A 17,084-nucleotide genomic window follows, 5' to 3' on the forward strand; every position below is an offset into this window, starting at 1 on the left:
ATTCCGAAGAATTTTTGATGCGATAAAACTGATGATAACAAATTTCTGGACATTCACTGGAGTCGAGCCAAACTGAGGAGTCTGTGCACAGAAAAAAATTTTGATTTTCCACCATTCGGTTTGAAGGGAGTAGCCGCAGCGGACCTAATTTAGACCGAGCAAAGAAAATTAAAGAGCTGGATGAGGCGAGATACGGCGCACGCGATTCGCTGGATGGTTGGGGGGACGGGAGGAAAGAGGAGAGACCGCTAAACCCGGATTAAAATGGCAGAGGAGAGAGAGGAAAAAAGGGAAGAGGAATTGAAAAAAATGGGAGGGAAAAATACCTCGAGCCCTGCTCGGATCGCTTTATCCCGCTCCACCCGCACAGTACGCAATCCCTCTCCCCCCCAGGGCAACTCGCCACCCCCCCCCTTACCGCCAATTGCCACCAACACTAGCAATTCCTTCCGCCCCATCACCCGGCCCACATCTCGCGCATATAAAAGGGAGAGTGAATAGTGTTTCTTTTTTTTCCCCCCCTCCGTAGTAATCGCCGATCCGCTAAATGGCGCGGATGCCTCCGGAGGAATGGCCCAAATGAGACGACAAAAGCCGCCCGAGAAGAATGAACCTGATGAGTCCGAAGGCTTTTCGCACAATCCCCGCGTTCGGGCGTCGGGGAAATAAAAAAAAGAAGAAGCGAGGAATAAAAACGGGCGAAGCGGAGAGAAAAGACACGTGGCAATGCCAATCCATCTCCGCATCGCGTTTTTTTTCCTTTCGCATGGGGGGGGGGGGGGAGGGGAGGGCGTCGCCCGGAGGATTGACGACCACGCGTGAGCGTGAATACGCAGGATTATGAATCTCAGCTAATAACAATCACCGAAGTAACAATTCTGACTTCAACAGGAAACCCTCGCATAGACGCGAATAACAAAACTCAGATTAAAGTAATGTATTCAGCTCTCGGGCCACTTTGTAAAAACCGTTGTTGAAGGGGGACAAAAACTTTCTAAATGATTGCATTTAATAGTAAAAAAAATGCATTTTAGGAAAAAATAATAAATTGAATTACATAAAAACAATAAATATGACTTAAATAATGGCCGATTCACGATACTTCACGTTTTAAGTAGTTCATACCTATCCGCTCAGCAAAATATCTCTCTTAATTTATCGCATCTGTCGGACCGAGAAGTGTAATGGGGTTCCAATATGACTCTCCCCGTGTCGCTATGAAAGATATACAGGGCCAGAGAAGAAAATTGAAACAAACCGCATCAACCATAATAGCGTGTACCTACGATGATCGAGTGCATTTGCGGGACAATCTTTTGGGAAAATAAGATGCGAATCTCCGGCCGCGCAATGGATGGAAATATAGGTTTACCAAGATTTTATCTCAAAGGATCATAAAAAAAATTGGGAGTGAACAAAGAATAACAGTACTTCCAATATGAAAACAATCCAATGCCTCAAGAACCTCCTCGAGAAAATCAGCGTGCAGTGTGACTGAAGGATACAGGGTAATTCAGCCACAGTGGGAGTTCGGAATACAACAATGGCTGGGCCGACTTACACGCTTCAGGTTTGCATTACTTTGAATCCCGATGGGAGAGGAGATTTCTCAGAGGAAATCACTTCCCCCTTCGCTATCCACCGAGAATGTAAGTGACCGTCCGTAGAATGAGATATTACTCCGTTGACCACGGGTCTTACTCATAACGTAAAGCACATGGACCCTCACCATCTCCCTATTAATAGCAAATGACTTTAAAAAGCTAATTAAATTACTTCAGAACTAGAAAATACCGTACACATAAACATCCTCTTTCTGGATCTCAACTTTTCGGCTGATCATCCCGATCTATGTTGCCTAATGTATGAACACTGATTTGAAATTCAAGTAAGATCAAAGTGCCAATACACCAGCGAGGGCCATGGACGCCTATCAAAGGACGGATTCATCACAAAAATAAGGTAGGCAACAGCAATTTTATGTCGCACTCAAATTATAACTTTGCCAAAAATAGAAAATTATCTGAAGGAGGCAAAAAGATAAATTTAACCAACCTCTAATGCCAACTCAGAACGGAGAGGGCAGCAATATTATTAAGAGGAAACATTTCTGATACGGTCACTGACGACGGAGGCTATTCGCTCGAGATTACTAGTTATTATTAAAAGGGATTAAATGAAAGTTACCAAAATATTGCTAATTACATCGTTGGATCCGAAAAAAACACTCCCCCAAAATACTTAATCTGTCAAGACAATTATTAATTAAGTGTCGCATTACGTCGCAAAATATCAATATATATGTACATATTGTTTCGTTTACCCTTTTCATCCATAAAAAATCCTCTGATTTCAGAACTCAATTAAAATAAAAAGCTATCGTTCGGTTAAACTAATAAAAAAACTTAACACAACATTTGATATTAAAGTCTGGCAAGTATATCATAGCAGCAAAAGGGAAAAAAGCATCGCCGCAAAGCGCCCTCGATACCCAAGGACCAAAATTACGAAATCAACGACTGCGGACTGCCGTCTCATCCATCTCCCACCCGGAAGCGAAGGGCTCAAGCGAGAGGCGAGGGAGGGATGGGGGGAAGGGTGGGTGGGGCGAGCCAGGGGGCCTCAGAGGGGGCTGCGGGGGCGTGTGGTGCTGGTGAGACGCCCGTTTCGGGGGGAGGGGGGAAGGTGCGTGTATGGGGGGGGGAAGGGGAGGTTGGGAGGACACGGAGGAGAAGTCGGCAGCGGCCTCAAGGGCAGGGCCAAGGAAAATTAGGAAAACGGGAAAATTGTTGGAAGGGGGAGGCGAGCGAAATGTAGGCCAGCGGGAAGATGACGGGTAATTTACGACCGGGAGGGAGGGCGAGTCGTAGGCGGAGGGGGAGGAAAACACCCTTAGCGAGCGCAACCCTCGCTCGGAGATGCAACAAAGCTATCTCTCGAGCCTTCTTCCACAATCGACGACGAAACGACTCAAAAATCACGTACCTACGTGATCTCGTCGATGCGAGAGAATAACGGTGAATGCTTACGGAATAATTGTGAGAATTAACTAGTATCTCGCGTCCCACTCGCAATGTAAAAGCCATTCCCGCGTCCACCGTCTCCCGACATTAATAGCAAATGCATTTAATGTGCTCATTTAACTACTTCAGAACAAGATAATACCAATCTCGAGTAACACGCCACGTAATAAGACTCGTTGCCGTAAACTGAACTAAAGTTACTTTCATCGACTATTTTCGTCTTTCGAGTGTATATGAAAAAAAATATCTCTGCTCATATTCCATAGTTTATAATCAGTTATAAGCGCCAAGTACATTTTTGAATGAATTGATTACGCTTTAAAACGGTTAATTCATTATTTTACAGCAATATTTTGTAAAATAATTTACTCGTTTTTCGACTCAGAAGAACATTTAAGCGAGATAAATGTTTTTGGAATATTGCAGTATTATCAGGCAGGCATTTTTAAAACTGGCACGTACGATACACAATTAATCAGACATTTATTTTTAATTTTAAAAGTGCATTTTCTCAATTTATTTTTCTCCGGCGGATTAGACAAAGTACCACACTAAAACAATAAACTGTAAAATTAAAACGTATACCCAAATGCATACAGGAGTCTTTCTTCTGAAGTAGCTTTAATAAACATTATCTTCCTCACATTACAAAAGTGCGAGAAAAATGAACCTAAAGAGAAATTCCCAGCACCAAAGTCATCCGAGACATTATTTTACTTAACCACTCGCCCCAAGCTACACACAATATGATCACACGTCGCATTCCAGGAAGGGCATTCCAGGTAAATACGATACAAAACTCAAACGAAGAGAGCAGTGGATTTTGGTTTCATTCAATATTGATGCCTTTGAAATGTCTTAATCTACGTAAATTATACCATAAAACACGTCAAAATATTTTTATTTTCCGTGCCCTTCATTGAATTTGTCAGTCCAAATGAAAAATACAGTGCAAATAAAATTATTTGTAGAGTAAATACTGAAACCTGACAATTTTTCTTGGGAGTCACTTTTAAAGAATATGCTTCCGTTGAAAAAAAATTAAAAGTTAATATTTATGTGGTTACCACCATTTTAAGGCTGAAAAATATTGCAAAGCTTGAAACTGTATTAAAATGAATGCCACTTTTAAATTTTAATTTCTCTGTTTCGTTGAATTATTTTTCATAGACCACGGCAAGCCCAAACATAATGACTATTTTGGTGCCAAATATTTAGAAGGCTATTTTGTTGCAAAATATCCAAACGGTTATGTATTTCCAATGCTTAAGTAAGAAAATCATGGACCAAAGCTTCCACCTCGCCGTGTGCTGGGGGATGAGAGAAGGGGCGGTACACGAAGAAGACAAAGACCTGTGAGTGAGTCACGCTGCGGGCACAACGCACCTCAGCCCTCGGAAAAAAGCGCCGCTCGCGAAGCGCAGCCCCGCCCGCGAGGAAATTCCGCGTCACTTGAAACGCGCCAACCCGCCCTTATCACACGAAGCTTGTCGGCGAACAACGCGTGGAGACTTGATGGGGATATTCGTCAGCCTACTCTATCGTGCATCCTTCACGCAGCATCGTGCAGGGAGTGCGCGATACCTCCTTATTTTGAGGAATTTTACCACAGAGTAACCCACTGATTTTATTTTGATACAACCGGTTTCAGCGATAGCGCCATCATCGGAAGCATACACATATATTCATCCGATCACCGGCATCATCAGGAGCATTCATCACATACCGCCTACCGCCACACATCGCCTAACGTCCAAAACTGGTCGCAAAATTAAACCTTTGGCCTTACACAAACCTGTATATCTACAATATTAAAATAAAAGACATTTCTATTCACACTAGGAGGTAATTTACTCTTTCAAAAACTGAAATAGCACGCAAAAGTGAAAAATAAAGAGCAATAAAAACTCCCTACTTCACTATTGCATTTCTCTCACCATCAAAATATTTCAAAAATAAAAAAATACATTCCTAATCGCTGATCACGAATTCAAGTACTATTACCTCCCGCGCCTGTCTATTGTGCGTGCACACGATAGGGTATGCAAAAAATGACAAATCTGAAAAAGTTATGAGGGAATGCAAAGAAATCATAACGGCATCATCACTTTCCCGACTAAGCATTGAGGGAAAGGTAATACATGCCCAGAAGCAATCACAACATACACTTAACAATGCGATCATGAAGACACTCGCGATATAATATTTTCATTAATGATACCATAGAATAGATGTGAGTGAATGAATATGTAAATGTAGCCAAGAAGGGACGTTGCGAGGCCAGAAAAATGCTATTCTATAGTGCCCAAAATTGACCAACTATGACTAACTGCGAATTATTCTAATTTGGATAACAACTCCATGACTTGTTTCTAATTTCTGAGGCATGAATGAGCCTGCATTTTAATGCATTCACCGAAATCAAATTCAGAAAAAAAACGAGCTGTTACGTCGCTGGGGTCGGTGTCACCCATTGCGATAACTCCGGCTAACTCACTGGGATAACACCTTTATCATTGGAATTTTAATACACACAGCACCATAGCACGCTTTTGCGTTAATGAATAACAGTTAAGAGACATTTCGACACTCAAAGGGTATGCTTTCGGATTCTCATATCACAGAAGAATAATACATATCAAATAGATAGACAGTGTGAATAATGTGTAAGTATTGAAAAGTAGGAGAGAAGAGCCTAACAAGATCCGTTGAAGGACAGGTGGAAGGAAAGAACGCCAGAGAAAGGTCTCACATGAAGTGCATAGAGTAGATGATTAAGGTGATATCTAGAGAATAATGTAACTGCTTTAGACTAGCTGATATAAGCATCAAGCGGCAAGCCTACTTTCAGATTGCCAGCTGATAACGATTTCATTTGCCGGGCTAAAAATGCTACGCAATGATATCATAGAGTGACTGAATATCACAGGCATGTTTGTGTCACCCGACACTGTATGAAGGTATCACTCGGAGAGGTACTCAGCGACTCCACTGACGATATGGTAACGTTTATAACCCCAGGCAATCATAGAGTAACCGTCCGCGTGGCAAGACAACTATCGGCAATAAGCAACGACGCGAAGCCCGCGGCAACACCCAGCAAACCCTCCGGATTAACTTAAGACGATGTTGCAACGCCGCCCTCCGCTGCAGTTCATCGCTCACGTGCCCACGGCAGGCACGCCCCTCACTTCTCTCTCTTTATCTCCCCTGCCGGATTCATATCCATTGCACCGCCCATATCTGCCATACGTCCGAGGACTCCACTCCATCGGGGCCCTGGGGGAGCGTGGGGTGGGGTGAGAGTGGGCGTGGGATGCAGGAACATCTGCCTCGATCGCCTCTTCTCAGACAGTAAACATACATTATCGTTCAAACAATATGACCCAATTTTTGAGACAGAGATATTCCCAGTAATCCCACTAGGGTTTTGAACGGTGAAAAAGAACTCCTTTTACTGAGTCACTCGCTTTACTTTACATCGTTACTGAACCATCGGTGCCAAAGACTATCAGGGATCGGCTGTCTACAATACCCAGGAATAATTGGCGTGATATCATTATTGAATCATGGGAACAAAGACTACCGAGGATCGGCATTCTAGAATACCAGGAATTTTCTGTATTAATCAATTGATTATGAAATGGAGGAGTGTCAAACACAGGGGTAGGCAAACACGAGGCAATTTTGAAGTGACAACGGCCGCTCCTTGCCATCCCCAAATAACACCTCTGCACCGAGGCCAGCATGTTTTAATTCCGCTGTTTGTCCATGAACTTTACGAGCAACTGCCGGGAATCATGGCATTTTTTAGACAATACATGAAAGTTTAAACGCTATTCCACGGACAATATAGCAATTCCAAAACACACAGGAAAATGAAGTAATTATAAATAATGTATCTCTTGAAGATTACCGTGGTCGCAGAGAACTCTCTTGCAATTGTCTCGATGGGATTCTCAAGACTGCATTTTTGTAATATTCTAGTCTGCTTAGAGAGGTACTTCAAACACTGGGAAGAGGGAACAAAGGCAAAGAGCGATCGGAGGCCGGAGGATGAATTCCCGCATCGGGCGAACAAGACCGTATTTGTCCGATGGTAATATTTACGCGAGTTGCGGTCTCTCTTTGGTGCTAGGCCTCCTACATGCCTGATCCACGAAACATCCGATCTCTGATGAACACCACAGCAGGCTTCGGAAGTCTCCTGATCGGACAGCGGTCTACACTCTATTTCGATTGATCTGCGGGTCGAATGCTTTACAGTGAAAAGGGGCGACCTATCGGTTTAACGGAAACAATGGAACAAAGCCTGAAGTGCGTGGAGCCATCGACAGACAAGATATTCGAGGCCGCGGAAACTATCACAAATGAGTATCCACAACGCTAACAATTACGATTGTGATCAACGGTTGACTCATTCCCAGGAATGCCACCGTATCAAGACGTGCATCCATGCCAACAGTAATGTGAACTTCACATATGATTCAAGGATAATAAATTCGCTGCCACCGCTGAGACAGTCAAAGACAGTAACTACTAACAAATATTAGGGAAAAAATGGAAAAATCAACGAGTAACTTTACTACCTGACAAATACCAGGTTTTGAAATCCTGGTAAAATTTGTTGTTATCAATTATCGGACACGGTAAAAATGAATTTTCATTCCTACGTTCTCGAATTTACTTCCCTACTTCCTGTGATCATCATTTACATTCTACCGTGGGTAGAATCTACCTAAATTTTTCCAACCGAAGAATCGTATGAAACGAGCAAATTTGTACACAAGCCTTTGACGCCACCTAAAAATATTTCACCTAGCTAATTACAAATATGACATGATTTAAACGGCAGTCAGGCAGTAGTGCCTACTGAAATAGCAGCTGTGATAGATTCATGACGATTATTAAATGATGTGAACCTCATTTTCGTATCCGCAGTGACTCCGGACTTCGGAGCAGAAGAAATGAGGCACCCAGTACGGTGGACGGAAGTAAACGGAAGCCCCATCTCCCCAGCTCCGCCTCCTTAAAGCGGATGTCCCCTTCGCCCAAGCGCTCCATTGATTTTCGGCGCGTCTCGCCGCCCACGGAAGCGATGTTGTGAGAGGAGAGGCACCGGGGAGGGAGGTGGGGATGGCGGTGGGGGTGAAGACGCACCCCCAACCAAAAAGACGGACCACGCACGGGCAGGAGAGGCCACAACAAGCACCTCCGTGATTAGAGGATGCAAGAGCAGGGCGAAAATATTCACCCTTGCATTCACAACACAACTTATTAGATATGAGCCAAACAGCGACGGCTGTTTCAAGCCATTACCAATGGATACTCCCATGATGACCACACGAAAGTAGCGCAACCGGTAACGTATAGGACACTGTCAAGGAATACCACCACGGAACACGGTTATTCCAATAAAAATCCATGAAAAAAATCGTTCACATTTTTACGGCGGCGACATGTCATAAGTCACCCGAGTGATCTTATATGCTCTTAAGGCCGTTTTACACGGGGCACGGAATTGCGCAGGTTAGAGCTGCATTTATTTCTAAAGTGGCGTGGAATTGCGCGAATGCATGAACGAAATTAGAATAGGGGCTATTTTGCCGTCTCGCATCCACGCATTCTCGCATGTGTTCTAGCAATTACCCGCTTTACACGACGCAATTTTGATTGCGCCTTCGCACGTACATCAGATTGCGCAATTCCGTGTGCCGCGTAAAACGGCCTTTAAACACAGATCATTTGCCACGCGTAAGAAAATTTTCAAGATGATCGTATTGTTTTAAGGACAAAATTTGCAAATAAAAAAATCGTACATTCCAGTATCTCTAAAATAGCTGAAGATGCAGTGTTTTGCAAAAGAAATACCTATGGAAATAAACACTTCAAAGTCTAAGTGCTTTCCTTATCCTAAATCGACTGACATACATAAAAAAAGCCAATTTACATGATCAGGTTGATAATAAGTCGCCGGGGAATATGAGAGTGCACTATTACAAACATCGCTTCCTATCAATATTGTCTACAGAACCAACGTTCAACATTACACACAAATCGTCTTAGGATTTATTGTACAACAAGCTCAATAATCATCGCATCATTTCTTTAAAAACGCAATCAAGTGCTTACGGCTTCCTGTGCCCCGCGCTTAATGGTTCATCAATTACCCCAAGATAATATTTTCCAACTTGTATGTATTCAGGCCAACTGAAAGTAATGAGTAACACCTTTGGCGGAGCAAGAGACACCAAGAAACAGCAAGAAACTCTCATCTGACGACATAAAAGTATTAAGTATATAGCCAAGTCCTCCCAATAAAAAAGGTCACAAGCAGATACATCAGAAAAATCAAAATAAAACCTGGCTCCGACTAATAGGAAAATGTATGACCCGTGCTTTTAAGTCAACGATGGCAGTGCTTAAGAAGACGCATACCTCCCGCTCGACTAGTTTCTTTTTTGTCGACCGATTACTAAATTGAAAACCACGATATCATCTTGACATTAACAGGATACTTTAGCAGACCCTGGGGTCAACATTTTTCCATCACAAATTGTGAACTCAAACCTTAAACTTCAATATTTTACCCCATTATGCCTTGATCTGCATTTTATTTATATTTGAGAAACGAGCAATCGTTGAAAAATGTCTACACCATATGGTCTGAAAATTTCAACATGATAGTGTAATTGAATAAAATAAAATAACTTTGTTTTATTCTATTCAATAATGACGCAATTCCACAAAATTACGCCTGAGACCGTGTCTTATATGATAGTGTAAGTTTGAAAGGCGAAATTCGTCCCAAAAAAAAAAGAAAAAAAGCAGCGTCGGGAGAGAGGAATGTGTCCTCTTAACAAATTTCATCCGAGGTACTCGGAAAATTTTCCAGCACTTCACAGCACCGGGCAGGAAACGCAATCACAAATTGAGCCGAGAGAAATGGAATTTGCGACTGGAAGAAGATAAGTAATCAGACTCATTCGAGAACGAGGGTGCACATGTGTTCTCGCGGTTGAGTGGAGTGGCCACTTGAGAGTCGGGTGGGGGCGGAGGGAGAGGTGTCAAGGGGTGGCATTTCGCGGTGGCACGTCGAGCGATTCTATTCGCCTCGCGGTGGTCGCGGAGTTAATTAAAGCGGTCGCCAAGGCGAGGAGGGTGTGGTCGGGGCGGTACATTCTCGGCGGGGCCGAATGAATATTCATGCGACACCAGATTAGAAAATCCGCTTCATTGGATATCAAAGTCGAAAATTAACAGCAGGCCTCTTCCCACGCTCGCATAGGCCGTCGAGAAGACTCTCCTTGGATGCGAGGCACAAGACATGGGCTTCCGACCCACGTCATCACAAAGTGAGCTGCGACGAAATTTGAAAACAAGTCAAACGGTGCCTATATAGAAGAGTGTTATCTACAAGAAATGCTAGAAAGTAGCCGGGACAGTGAGCAAATTTATATACACCAAGAATGAAATTCGCCATTCGTGTACATAACTCTGTACACGTGCGCATGGCTACCTACTAAGATAATTTTATCGTCTAGTGCTTAGGATGCTAGGTTATTTATAGTGAATGGGAAGCCTTAACCGTTCACCAACTAATTAACGAAATAAATGAGATGAGTTCTCTGAGTTGAGGACTACATTACAACTACATAAAGTCTCATAAATTATTATTGTCTAATCATCGCCATCAGGGTGGCTAGTTACATGTACGTATAGAGATGAAATTCCCAGTCTTTTCTCGACTTTCAGGACTATTTCCATAACTTGACAGAAGGCATCACAACAGATATCTTCCGAAAAATTAAAGACTTTAGAGATGTAAAATATTGCCAGGTGGTGTTAACGACAAACACTAAAATAATACAAAGAGTACAATTGAGAAAATAAATTAATTTTTATAAATTACGGATCGCAAGACAGAGCAGACATTCTAACATTTAATGACTTAATTGACAAGCACTAAACCATCGTAAGAAACGCCAGTCCCATTCCGAGTGAGACTTGAGTCTGGCTATATGATAACTTGACCTAATATGGATTTTAAATTACCAACAATAGGTAATAAGATTATCTGATTTTCCAGGCATTCACCGTTTAACTCTTGCGGCTATGCGTCGTAAAACAGAGTCGTAAGAAAATAAAACTCACCGAGTAAGTTCCACATTGACACTTATCAACAACCATGCATCCTCCACCGATAAGTTCACCTTGATTATTACTTAACAGGGTCGAACCCATGGTCAGTACTAAGGTGTTTTTGTGGCACGAACAAAGTGAATTTTAACGTTTTTCTTAACAGTTTTCCAAGATGAGGGGCTACCAAAGAGAGATTCATGATCGGAGACCTAGCGTAAATATGGATCTGGTGTGAGGGGCATATGCAAGTCGAAAGAAGGCTCTCCCCGTGGGTGCAGAGAGAGAGTTACTCACCCGCGTGTCAATTCGTAGCGGCTGCTGCAGGTCTGGGGGCGCGGCGGAGGCCGTGGTGGGTGCCGTCGCCGTCGTCGAGATGCCGCCGATGGGGGCGGCGGCGCCTCCGCCCCCAGCCGCCCCCGCCTTCGCCTCGCTGCCGCCGCCACCCGCCGCCGCGGCCGCCGCCGACGACCCCAGGCGGATCTTCTTGAAGGGCGGGCCCAGGTCCAGCTGGGCGGCCGCCGCCGCGGACGCCGCCCCCGCCGCCGCGGAGCCCGCGGGGGCCGGAGGCGGTGGGGGAGGCGGGGGAGGAGGGGGCTGCTGCACCACGGCGGACACCATCGGGTCCCGGTACGCGGGGTCCGTCCTGAAAGAGTAGAGCGCCCTGCTGCGGCATAACGACATTACTTTAGTCTCTCGAGGTGGAAAGTGGTTCAGAAAAGAAATCAAAAAGAAAGCAACCGAAAGCCATCGCCTCAAGCACCACCTCTCCTTGCATGCAGTACGCCGGCTTCGCGCGCGGCGAGAACATTTTTTTCGCTTTCATCGAGACATATACCCAGAGCGGAAGCACCGCAAGTCAATTATGAATTATTCTCTCCCCGTGACTAGAAACCAAAAGAGTACATTTCTCTTGGGATGTGAGGATTCGATGTTTTTTGCGTATTTTTTTAGACTCGACGAAGATAAACAAATAAATGTTATCATAATAACTCCCACTGTTTTCACCACATATTTCTTCGCGGATTTGGAGGGTGCCGGGAATGGAGGACGCTTTGAATGGACTTCATACCCAGTGCCACTCCAAATATAGCACCGAGAAATGGACTTCATGCTTCAATGTCAACAATAATGAATATCAAACTTTCGGGCTGAGTCCTTTGCATAAAATAATGTACGGTCTATAAAGTTTTCCTAATACTTCCACGAAGCCAAATAAATACTCTGGAAGTTTACGTACTACACTCCAGCAGGGATGGATATGGAAGACTTACTGTTTCAACGTTCGAATCAGAGAATGCAATCAGCAAGCCAACAACCCACACAGAATATTCCAAAGGCAATAAATTTCACTACGCAAAGAGCCGCAAGCCATTTGAGGCTCCAAAACATGGAGCTACTCACACACCCTTCAATTAAAAAATCGCATATCCCCATACGCTATCCACACATGCGGTAATTTTCAAAGTTTCAATTTATGACGTTTGGCATTTATTATCCACATTAATGACACCAGAGTAATGAACTTGGCCATAAAATGCATCAAAATTGCCGATAAAATGTTGACTCCTTTCCACGCTTGCGAGCTAAAATCACCAACGAAATACACATTGATAATTTTTTTAGCAAAAGCCATTCATGCAACCACCAACTCAATGGTCAGTAATATGGGGATGGTATACTCAATACGTTCATGACAAATATGATTCATGAAATAATACAACCAATTATTAATAGCTACGTGTTAAAAATACAGAATGAATTCATGACGTCCATAATATATCAACAAAATAATAATACAGATACGCTTTCAAAAATACAGCACCTAATTAAAATCCTTAAACTCAATCAACTGTATCCAATTTACTATCAGTTACTAGCATTCATTGTGTGCCGAAGACTAGAACGTGAACAGCAGCAATTGCTTTCACAGACAGCTCATTCGGCGAAATCATAAAAACATCCTGATTGAGAGGAAACGTATGATTTGAAAGGTATGGGTTCACACAAACATAGAAATGTAAGCAACCAGCGAGAATATTGAAATTATTGAGGGCACCGCTGAGAAGATACATTGCCTAGAGTATCTCAGGTACGGTAGATTAGGTACAACAAGGAGCAAAGAAGCGGATTCAAAGGGCTGTACCAACCACTCAGCAGTAAATCATGAAGGACCTCATTGGCCGGGTTGGAGACATAAAAATAATTTTCCGAGGAAAAGTTTTTCTTTGCTTTTAACACGTATTTTGACTAGGTTATATTGCTGGGTAGATTCCCTGGGAGCTGAGCTTGAATCTCTCCAGAGTAATTCCGATACGTAACGAGGGACTCACCCAATGACAAAGTAATGACCGTTCGGGATTATCTCGCACCGAATCGTCGAATCGAATATTAAATCTCGAATGATTCAAATAGACCCCTCTCCCTCGATTGGAAATAGGATGGTAGGGGAAGGTGCTTACGACTGTATCCGGTTCCTGGGCAGTTGGGTGAGGTACTCGGGAGCGGGTTGCAGCAAGGATATCCTCGGCCTCATCTGCGGTTGGTGAGGCTGCTGGCTCTGGCTGTGAGAGGGAGGCTGAGGGGGCTGTTGTTGTTGCGACGGTTGCTGCTGCTGCTGTTGTTGTTGCTGCTGCTGCTGTTGCTGCTGCTGGTGGGGGTGCTGCTGGGAGGAGGGAGGCGGTGGGGGCGGCGGGGGCGGAGGGGCAGGCGGAGGCGGCGGCGGAGGACCTTCGCGGACGAACTCGACCACCGCCCGGTCACCCTGCACAAGACACAAGAGAAAGAGAGAGAAACGTTAGATTGATCGGCCGCGACAACTGTGCCTCACTTACTTTAAGGCAAGGGATTATATCATATAAGTAAACAAGTTATTGAATTTACTCCCGTTTTTTCAATTATTGCAGGTGAATTCATACGCGGCAATGCGGCATCCAAGAATATAATACCTTCATGATTCATAATTCCTGCTGTTAGTCCCCCCCCCCTTTGCAAATGTGCATGGCAACTATCTTTACAATGGCAAATAGCATGCCATTTATATCCCAACATTTTACAATAAGATTACATCCTGTTCCATTTGAAATAAAATTTATGACCTCCAACGAACTCTGTTCAACACAGTCCCATCCAGTAAGTACTGGGCTTTTTGAGAAGTGCCCAAAATGTTATGCATAGATTGAAAAAATCTTATCAGGAGAAACATTCATACACTACATAGATTATTAATTAGAGATTCGCATTGGCTGGCGACCAATGTGACAATGTGACCGAGTACACATCCAGTAAGATGGCGCCAACGGTTCCACGGCAGTGTCTTCCTGGTAGGTAACCTATCCGTTTTTAAGGCGCACTCTTCGATTATGAAAGGCATACATTATTCCTCCACAAGGGGGCAGAAAACGGAAATTGGGTCTGACATTTCGGTTGTCGAGGGGAGAGAGCAGAGGGAAGAGGATCAGGTCGCATCAACATCATTCGCCTCGTCGGTCGCTCTAGCAACAACGGGCAGAGGACGGAGGGACACATTACGGGAGGAGAGAGGGGAGTCGCCGCCGTCGCTGACGTCCCACCCCCAGTGACGACCAAAGCGACTCGACAAGGTGCCGTCATGGCGACTCGGAAGCAATCGATTAACATGAGAGCCCTCAATGGGAGAAAACAGGGAGGTACCAGTATGTTGAACGAAAAACAGAAATGAAGTATCGCCTACGAATTACAGATTTCATCGAAAGAATTCGATTGAACCTAAAAGACACCGTTAAATCGTAGAGGTGGGATTTTATTTTCAAATAAAAAAGAACGGTTAAAAACACCTTCATAAACGACTAAAAAATTCTGTAAACAGTGGTGAAAGAAACTCATGGACACAAGAGACATATTATTCATTACATAAGAAACCACTCGAACACACTGAAATGATTTACAAACAAAACTGGAATAAGAATTCAATGCCCATCTCACCTAATTGACATTTCATTATAATAATCCTCCTGCGAGCCTTTTAATAGAGGCACTCCTTCACATTCTTAATGATTATGTCCCATGGGACTCATTCGAGGCCGACCTCTTGCCTAGCACGAATTTGATAAAGGAGTTTTTAACCGTTGGCAAGAACTTCGCATGAAAGTGGATACATAGTTTATTATGCGATGGTGGATATATATTTTTATCTATATGTAGATGTAGATAAATTTTTCTGTCCATATGGGGATCCTCCCACATGATGAATGCTAGTTACTGATCAACCACTGTTAAACACCTTAAGGCCTGTTTACACGGTACATTAACACGTACGGATTAATGTCTAAATTTATGAATGCGAGAATGAACGCCAAAATGCACCGTGTAACCGCCCAACTTGTGCAAATGCATCCACAGAAAATAGAACCAGTTCTAACTTGGTTCATGCATTCGTACATATCCCGTTCCGGTCCACAAAAACCATTCATGCAAACGGACATTAACTCGTACGTGTTCATGTATCGTGTAAACAGGCCTTTATATGCTGCTCGCGGGGTAATATGTAGATGTCGATATTTTATTTTCACATCAACGGCTGAACAAGAATCTTTAAAAAAAAAAAAATAATCTCCGAACACGGGTGGCTCCGGAGCCCCTTTTCCCGGTCTTATCAAGAGCCAAGCACGTTTTTCCCGGAAAGAGGAATCTCTCGGCGAGTGGGATGGGGAGGCGACGGCCCTGAACGCTCTTTCGCCACGCGCCAATGACCTGAGGGCCCCACGTCTGCAACACCACGCATTGTTCCTCCCCCTCCACCGGCATCCCCAAATGGGATTATTTTTCTCCGAGACGCAGCGGTGTTTTCCGACATCTAACAACCCACTTGTTTCGACCTCAACACTCTCCACGCTGGCCGACCCCGCTGGACCACGCAATTACTCTCCTTTTAATCAAGCGGACCCACGGGCACAAATCAATGGAGCGGCGTTGCACGCGAGAATTCGAAGAAAAACAAAAATAAAAACTAACGTCGAGACAAGGAAGGGAGTGGGGCCACACAAAAAAATGAGGCAAACGAGGCACAACTGATGCGGGAAAACATGAAAAATTGGATGGGCATAATGAACGCGCGGCGGGGCGTCACTGTGACGAGGTGGAGACGGAGTTGAGGCGTGGGAGGGAAAGATGAAGAAAGATTGCCCTCCGGATGTGGAGTAGGATAGGGAAACGCACACAAAAGAGCACTTTCCCGAGGAAAACAAATTCTACCGATGGACCAGAAGGGATGAGGGTGGACATACGAGGAGTGGAGGAAATAACAGAAAGGAGGGAGGGGAGGGGGGGGTTGGAGATTTACGGGAGGTCCAAAGGAGGTACAAATTGGGAAGATAACGAACCATTTGCGGAGGGGAGAGGGCCAATTTGCGGAATGAAAGCAGACGAGTGATTACGAGCCCGTGTAACCCAAACCGAATGGTCCATCTCCCCGCCGTGATTACACGGTGGCGCGGAGCAAGGAGATCGGATTTTATATAAAAGACGAGGAGAAGAAGGAAAAGCGATCCGCGCACCCACGCTCCGGTCGGCCCGAAACGCCCGCCGCCTTCGACGCGGAAATAGGAGCCCACTGCGCCGAAATGAGAGCCTGGGGGCAAGCACGCCGTTCGGCGCAGGAACCTCTTACAATGTCTCTCATAGAATGGGTGCGTACACTCAAACCCGAAATCGCAGTTCATTCTAAGAGTCAGGAAGGGAAATATAATTTATGGAGAAAAAAAAATGTTCTCCTTTCAGCCACTCTCTCTTAAGTTTAAACTAAGAAAACGTGAAAATTGCCCCAATTTCCATGAGTTGGTGAAGTCGGTAGAGTTGTCGATCGTTTACTCGTTCAAGGAGAGCCTCCTTATTAGTGAAGATATATCTGAAAGGAGTAAAAACTACAAGGAACCATAAAGAGGG

General features: G+C 44.2%; 1 protein-coding gene across 1 annotated transcript in view; it reads right to left on the reverse strand.

The window, feature by feature from the left end:
* Nucleotides 1–17,084, reverse strand: part of LOC124154924 — a 371,152-nt gene that overhangs the window by 129,552 nt on the left and 224,516 nt on the right. Inside the window, exons 4-5 of the mRNA XM_046528699.1 lie at nt 13,625–13,926; nt 11,460–11,829 (exon numbers count right to left, since the gene is read on the reverse strand). Coding sequence (XP_046384655.1) covers nt 11,460–11,829; nt 13,625–13,926 — 672 coding nt within the window. The remainder of the gene's footprint in view (nt 1–11,459; nt 11,830–13,624; nt 13,927–17,084) is intronic.

Source organism: Ischnura elegans, chromosome 3 (assembly GCF_921293095.1).
Source record: "Ischnura elegans chromosome 3, ioIscEleg1.1, whole genome shotgun sequence".
Taxonomy (NCBI): Eukaryota; Metazoa; Arthropoda; class Insecta; order Odonata; family Coenagrionidae; genus Ischnura; species Ischnura elegans.